Genomic DNA, 8,213 nt, shown 5'->3' on the forward strand with positions numbered 1-8,213 from the left:
ATATTTTTACCATAATTACAAATTTTAAAATATAAAAAACCATCCCAGCTTCCCCTCCTCCAATAAATGGTAGGTCCATCTACCACAGGGCCAGAACATAAAGTGCTTCAAACTATCAGGTTAAGGTGTTTATACTTAGCAAGCACTCAATAAATGCTGAACTGAACTGAAATATGGCAAAATATTTCATATTATAAGCTCCCAAAGATTTTTTCTGACCACAAATTATTAGGTATCAGTTTCATACTTAAATGAGTCAAGGACTGGTAATTTTACTGATGTGGGTATAATACCCACCAATGACACAGGTCAAATCTTTCTATTACTTAGTAAGTGGTCATTAACAGCTGCTGGGTCCACCATTAAGCTTGTACCCCAAAGAGCTCAATGGTAAAAAAGAAGAGCTCCTTTCTATACAAATATATTTATAGTGTACTTTTGTAATAGCAAAGAACTGGTGATCGAGTAAATGTCAATTGACTGGGAAAAGGCTAGATAAGTCGTGGCAGACAAATTTAATGGAATACTATTATGCCATAAGAAATTATGAATATGGTGACTACAGAGAAGCACATGAAGAATTATAAGAACTGACTCGAAATAGGCAGGACCACAAAAAGAATACACACAATGACCACAACATAAATGGAAGGAACAATAATACAATAAAAATTAAATGCTGTAAAATTGTAATGACCAAGCTTGGGTACTAAAGAAAAGCTCTATGAAGATGCCTGCTCAACACTTTTGTAGAGGCGGGGATAATGGGTGTGGAATGTTGCATACCACATCAGATTCCATGATGTTGGCTAGCTTTGCTGAGCTCTTCCCCTTCTTTGTTATTATAAATGGAAAGTGGAGTGTACCAGTGTACCTCAGGGCCTCATGGAAGGAGAAGATGGAGGGAGACCCTGGGGAATGCAGGTGATATAAAAATAAGAGATGAAAACAAGAATTTTTAATTTTTTTTTTATTTTCTTAAGAGTTATTGAGGCTAAAAAAATTCATCATGCTACAGTCAACCCAGTAAGGAGCCTGAGATGGGCCAGTTGGTATTCAGACAAGAGACACACAATCTGGCATGAGTTGTCCAAGCTTACACTTCACTGCCAGAGTCTTTGAGAACCCAAGGCCAACCCTACATGGAGAACCCATGACCCCAGAGCAGGTGGTCCCTAGTGGAGGATTAATTGCACATGTGTAAATAATTTTATTATAAATAAAAGAAAAATAAACCTAGTAAAAATGTTTCTTTAATGACAGATATTGCTTTCAACACATTAAAACGACCAATTTTCTTTTTATTAATGTCTTCAAAAATTTTCCAATGTGCAATATGTCCTTTTGTCACATAACTGGCTTTGAGTTCACAAGATTTTGACATATGGTCTTTAATTCTTCATCGCAAAATCACGCTTCTGTGACATTAAACAGTAAGCATAATTTTGGCAAACTGTCCACTTTTCCAAGTCTAGCCCCCAGGTTTTAATGGAGTTTAAATCAGGTACATTCCCAGACCATTCAACCTGTCTACTTCCATTTCTTGGATAAGTTTCTTAACCTTTTGTACCAAATGGCATGGTTCAAGGTCATAAAATGACCAAGGTGTTAACTTTTATATTAGTAGACAAAAGACATCTGATGTTCTTTTTAAAACAAGGAAGCAACGGAGGGAATGTGGGAAAACTGGGACACTAATACACTCTTGGTGGAGTTGTGATCTGATCCAACTATTCAGGACAGCAATTATGAACTATGCCCAAAGGGTTATAACATTGTGCATACCCTTTGACCTAGCAATACCACTTGTAAGTCTATATCCCAAAGAGATCATAAAAAGGGAAAAGGACCCACATGTACAAAAATATTTATAGCAACCCTTTTTGTGGTGGCAAAGAATTGGAAATTGAGTGGATGCCCATCAACTGGGGAAGGACAATAAGTTGTGGTATATGATTGTGAGGGAATGCTATAAGAAATGACGAGCAGGACACTTTCAGAAAAATCTGAAAAGACTTACACGAATTGATGAAAAGTTAAATGAACAGAACCAGGAGAACAGTGTAACAGCAACATTGTACAGTGAGCAAATGTGAATATCAGCTACTCTCAGCAACACAATAATCCAAGACAATTCTGAAGGATTTACGATGAAAAATGCTATCCACTTCAAGATAAAGAACTGATGTAGTCTGAATGTAGATTGAAGCATACTTTTTCTTACTTTATTATTATTATTTGGTCTTAATTTTCTTTTGTAATATGGGCTAATATGGCAATGCATTCCATGACTGCATATGTATAATCTATATAGAATTGCTTGCCTTGTCATAGAGTGGAGAGGGAAGGCAGGGAGAGAATTTGGAACTCAAAATTTTAAAAAACAAATGTTAAAAATTTTTGTTTACATGTAATCAAGAGAACACACACACAAACACACAAACAAGGAAGCAAACAGCAGGAAACATTCTGTTACAAATGTCTCATGTCTCTGGAATGTATCTAGAGTTGATCTATGACCAACCATTTATTTATAAGATAAGCTGTATCAGTAAAAACTTGGCAAGACTATTTCTCAAACTGGGTCTTGTCCAGCACAAGAAACCAATGTTGCTAAGCTGATTCTAGCCACAAAAGCCTTTGAAAAGTTAGCAAACCAAAACAATCAATAAGCATTTATTATGCGCCTACTATGTGCCAGACACTGAGGATACACAGAAAAAGAAAAAAAAATGGTACCTGCCCTCAAGGAGTTTAAATGTGGAATACTGCATACCACGTCAGATTTTGTCTCATATATGCCTCTGATATTTTGTCTCATATATGGCCTCATTGCCATATGTATGTATTGCTGTTGTTGTTCAGTCATTTTTCAGTCATGTCCAACTCTTTGTGACCCCTTTTGGAGTTTTCTTGGCAAAGATACTGGAGTAGTTTGCCATTTCCTTCTCCAACTAATTTTACAGATGGGAAATTGAGCCAAATATGGTTCAGTGACTTGCCCAGGGTCACACAGCTAGTCAGTGTCTGAGGCCACATTTGAACTCTGGGAGATGGGTCTTCCTAACTCTGCACTCTATCCACTGTGCCACCTACATGCTTATATACTGATACACACACACACACATGCACTGATCCAAACTGCCTCAGAGTAGATGGAAGGTAACCTTTGAGGGGAAGACTCTACCACTTCTAGGAGGTAGGGCCAGAGATTCTAAGAGGGAGAGGAGTGTAAGGAGAGCATTCCAGACCCCAGGGAACAGCTAGTGCAAAGGTGTGCAGACAGGAGGGAGAGCATCGTGTGTGAGGAACAACCACTAGGCCACCATGCTGCACCATAAAATGTGGGAAAGGGAGTAAAGCGTAAGAATCATAGAAAGACAGGAAGAAGCCAGGTTTCAACGAGCTTTAAATCCCAAGTAGAGGAATTTACATTTGATCCTTGAGGTACAGGGAGCCACTGGAAGTTATTGAATGGGGGTGGGGATGTCAGACTACTCTAAAAAAATCCCCTGGCCGCTACATGGAGGATGGATCGGAGTGGGAGAGCCTTGAGGCAGGAGGCCTGCTATTGAACTAGTCCAGGCATGAGGTGATGAGGGCCTGAGCTAGGCGGGAAGAACAGGAATACCTCTGGCTGCATACAAACAGGAAAGAAGGATTTCCAATTCTCTTGGAAACTGGTAGCATACAGAGGACTTAACTGGGTCAAAATGTGGGAATTAGATGATTTGGGAAATCTGGATGTTTGTGCAGATACACAGCTCACGATGGTAGCAACAGTTTACATTGAACGCTGACAAGACGATGATAACACAGTTTTTGTTGGCTGGGATGAGTTCCCAGAGACACTGAGAGATGTCGCATCTCATCTGACCAACATGTGGCAATAATCTTCAGGGAACACAACCACAATTACCAGTGGGTTGTGAGAGTTTTGTTTTAAAATCCTATTTGCTTACTGTCAGCAAATAAACAAGAAACCTCCGCCCACCCCCAAACCCCCAAAGACTGCCTCCTCTTGTTTCAAACTTTCTGTCCCAGCTGCGATCATTTAAAAGCCAGAGATCTACAAGCTCTAGCTAAAGACAAAGCCCAAAGGGCTGAGTTGGATCACTGCAGGTTAAGACTTGGAAAAAGAGATGCTTTCCCAACTAATTTGTAAAATTTCCCCTATGTGTGGCTTGACATGTTGTTCTGTTTCACGGGCGTCCTTACATGAGATGGTGGGAATGCTTCTTATCCCAGAGAGCCAAGGCCAAAGCAATGCTGACCACTTTGAACATACCAGTTTAACACACACTGTCAACAAGGAAGTACCAACATGCAGCAAACATAAAATACACATACAGTGAAAGTTGCTTATCAAGGCATACTGATGTGCACTCTGTGAGCCCTAAGGATTTACTGACTGTTAGCTCTTTTAGATCACCCTCTGTGTCACATAGGTGCCTCACTTACCTCAAAGTCTCATTTGTTATTGGGATGCTGATTAAGTCCAATAAAGAGGTTCCTCCACCCAGTTCCCAAAAATGAGCGATGTCTTTAGGCTGGAAAAAAGGGGAAGATTTCCTTTCTATTACTACACTTTCATTTCTCAAAGACACAGAGATGTTTCCAATGCTTTGTGGCACACTAACCAGTAACAATTACATATAGAAAACAGCAAAATAAATATTTTTCTGGGAACAGACTTTGGCTCCTCTATCTTCTCTAGGTCCCTCTATTCTAATCTCAAAGACACCAAAGCACCAAATTTAAGGTGAATCTATAGGGTAAGAATGAAAATTAAATACTATAAAATTGTCCCCTAGTTCAAGCATGGGGAAAGGAATAGGGAAAGATCTCCATGGGTTTCAGGTAATCAATCCCGTGCCTCAGCTTCCTTTTTTAAAAATGTGAATTAGCAATATTCATATCCCAAGAGTTGTTCTGGTGTTTGTGAAGTTCTTTGAAATCTTAAGAAAGAAGAGTACCTCTGTGAATAAAATAATTATGTAGTCAAAAAAGAAAATAAAATACTATACATACTGATTCAAGAAATAGCAATGTCTGAAATTCTACTTAAAAATGAGCTGACTGCTTATTTTTGTGACAGCATTCAGAAACTTATATGGGGGAACAGAAAGATTTAGGCAGGAACAATAACCAAATGGGAGTGAGGGTGAGGAAGAATACAGAAGGGGATGAAAAGGCTGCCAGTCTCTGAAGAACCCCCTTTCCAAGTTTTTCCCTGCCCAGGTCCTCTCGTACCTTCTCCCTCAGGATCTCTACACATACATAAAGACAATACTCCTGAGAACCTAGCTGTCACTTGCTACATAGCCATCATGTGACCAAGATTTGAGGCTTGCAATCTCAACTAGATTTACAGACAAGGCATCAACACAGACAGGCCAGAAATAATGGATGATGAACCAGAAGTGCCTAGGTGAACCTCTAACTAGATGTTCTGCTGCCCAAGCTCAGGATGAATTTGGTGGTATCGACTGCCATCATCCAATGGTGGTCTGGGGACCATGGAAGGAATGAAGAGCTGCTTCTGTTTGCCGTGGGGCTGCCTCAGCTGATACAAAATGAGAAACAACGGCCAAATAATAAGCAGCAGGAGCATTCCCCACTAGCTGAAAGCCTTTCTTGACTGTCAGCTGATGCCCTCTCTCTCTCTCTCTCTCTCTCTCTCTCTCTCTCTCTCAACAGCCCTCAAGCTGAGGAGCTCTCAGTCTCTTGAGCTGTCTCCAGTGGTGCTGGGGTGCTTGCAGACAAAATGTCTAAGAAACGGGAGACTAGAGGACAAGAACTTGGCATGATGGATTTTAGAGTGCAGAACATGATATGGGAGCACCTACCTCACAGGGTTACTATGAGGAAAAAATGAGCAAAACTTTTTGCAGCTGGCTTGCACAGTGGACAGGGCCTGGAGTCTGAAAGACCTGAGTTCAAATTCAGCCTTAGACACTTAGTAGCTGTGTCTGGGCAAGTCACTTAACCTCTGTTTGCCTCAGTTTCCTCAATTGTATAAATGAGGATAATAACAGTACCTACCTTCCAGGGCTGTTGTGAGGATCAAATGAGATAGTATTTGTAAAAGTGCTTAGTACGGTGCCTGGCACACAGTAGGTGTCATATAAATGTTGCTGTTGTTATTATTATTATTGCTATATGGCATATGAACGTTTGGAAGCAGTGGGGCTTTAAAGAGTGGATTCAATCAGGGTGAAAAACTGAGGAGCTCCCCAGAAAGTGAAGGGAGGAAAAGAGAGAAGAGGGAAAAGGTAAGGAGGGGAGGGGAGCAGATTAACTACTTGCAAAATGCAACTGATTTTTTTTTTCAAATAAATTAAAAATTTTTTTTATAATTTTGACAATATTTAGTTTACTTAAAAACTAAGAAAAAATATAGTCAAAATAAATATCTTTGCTAAAAATCTATATGTTGGCTATTTTAACCTCTTGTAATTAAAGAATAAATAACTTAAAATACATCCTTTGCCATAATAACAAAAATGTATACCTCAATTTCCTAAACTGACTTTATTCCTAAAAAGGCAACATTTTATAAACAATCAATGCAGGGTAATTGTGACTGCACACTATCAGATGAAGCTGCCTGACACACCATCAAAAAACAGAAGATAATATCCATATAAAGTGAAAAATACTTGGAAATTCTCAGTTCATGGCACAAGCTCACAAGCCATTATTCATAACTGTGCATGCACTAAACATAAAATACAATTTTATTTTGTTAAGAATTATATTAAAATATATTCTGTTCTTAGTAAGTAGTTCTTTGGTTGATTAGAGTGATAACTGACAGAATTTTATATATTATTATTATTTTCTTTGAAATTCACCAGTTTTACAAATTACAAATAATGATACTACCAAGAAAGACAAAAATATATGCAACATGGTAGGCCTGCATGCCCCTAGTAATCTGTACCAACTTCCCTGCCCCTCTTTTCAGCCCTGGGAAGTTAGATAAGAACAATGAACACTGGCCTTCATGAGTCAATTAACACTTTGGGTAAAGGCTGATGGTTACTGATGCCATTTTTATAAGAAGCATTTTCATTGCTAATATTCTCCTCTGCACCAACCCCCCCAATTCTGCACCAACAACTCCTCACCTATTAAATTGTTCAATTGTTGGTATCTGATTACAGACTGAAAAAGGATTTCTCTCTTTTTCCTCATTGGAAAACTTCCCTTTTAATTTACTTTTTGCTATATGAAATATTAAAATTCTTTCCCATACTTGAATATATGATTTAAGACTCAAGAGATTCAGGACAAAAAGATGACCCAAGGATTCTTGTGAGTTATAGAACTCAGATTTCTCCGCCCCCTCCACCGCCATCAGTATATTTTTTCTTAGGTTTTTACCCCAGGTTATTTTCCTTGCCCTGATCCTGAGTTAGTCCCAGCTCTTTATCCCCTAACACTTATGGATTAAGGGAAACAAGGCAAAAATTATCACTGACTTTAGCATCTGATACTTGAAATGCAAATTTTTATATTTTTATGCATGCAGCACATTTTTATAAATATAACACAGCTCACTGGAACATCCTTAGCAGTTCCTTTGGGAGACAGATGATAGTTCACAATTTTTTTTCACTTGTGGGAAAGAGTCATACTAGACCAAAGAAATACTTTATAGGCCAGAGAAAGATATGATCAAATTATCAAATGAAGTAGATCCTCACAGTCAAGACACAATAAAGCAGAAACTCAAATATTTTCCCAGCCTCCTACGGCTGCCTCCCAGCCGGGGTGTAACAGAAGCCAGCACAACTCATGTACCAAGAGAGCACCAGAATGTACAATTAGCACGCCTCACACAACTTCCTGTGGGCGGACAGACTGACAGTCAGAGCAAACCCGGAAAAACAAAGTTACCACGATTGGCCCGGTGTCAACGGACAGAGTGTCTTTTAAGGACACTTACTGTGTTATGCCCTTTCGCTCTTCTTCCATAGGTATACTCCAAAGCTAAGGTTGGTTTTGGTGGCTCGTCTCTGTTCAAAAAAGACAGGGTGGGTTACACCTCCTTAACGTGAGCAGATTCTAATGCAATCATTTTAGTTTTTACCATGTTCTACTGGAAACTTTAATCAGCAGTAAAGAAAGCAAAGCTCGTGTTATACAGCCAAGGATAGAGTGTGTGTGTGTGTGTGTGTGTGTGTGTGTGTGTGTGTGTGTGTGTG

General features: G+C 39.2%; 1 protein-coding gene across 2 annotated transcripts in view; it reads right to left on the reverse strand.

The window, feature by feature from the left end:
- DYNC2LI1 (dynein cytoplasmic 2 light intermediate chain 1) overlaps window positions 1–8,213 on the reverse strand; it is a 44,985-nt gene that overhangs the window by 19,914 nt on the left and 16,858 nt on the right. For both annotated transcript variants that reach the window (XM_027865635.1, XM_027865636.1), the window contains exons 4-5: window positions 7,955–8,024; window positions 4,462–4,550 (exon numbers count right to left, since the gene is read on the reverse strand). In XM_027865635.1, the coding sequence (XP_027721436.1) occupies window positions 4,462–4,550; window positions 7,955–8,024 (159 nt within the window). The remainder of the gene's footprint in view (window positions 1–4,461; window positions 4,551–7,954; window positions 8,025–8,213) is intronic.

This window comes from Vombatus ursinus, unplaced genomic scaffold (assembly GCF_900497805.2).
Source record: "Vombatus ursinus unplaced genomic scaffold, bare-nosed wombat genome assembly UNPS02014778.1, whole genome shotgun sequence".
NCBI classification, from domain to species: Eukaryota; Metazoa; Chordata; class Mammalia; order Diprotodontia; family Vombatidae; genus Vombatus; species Vombatus ursinus.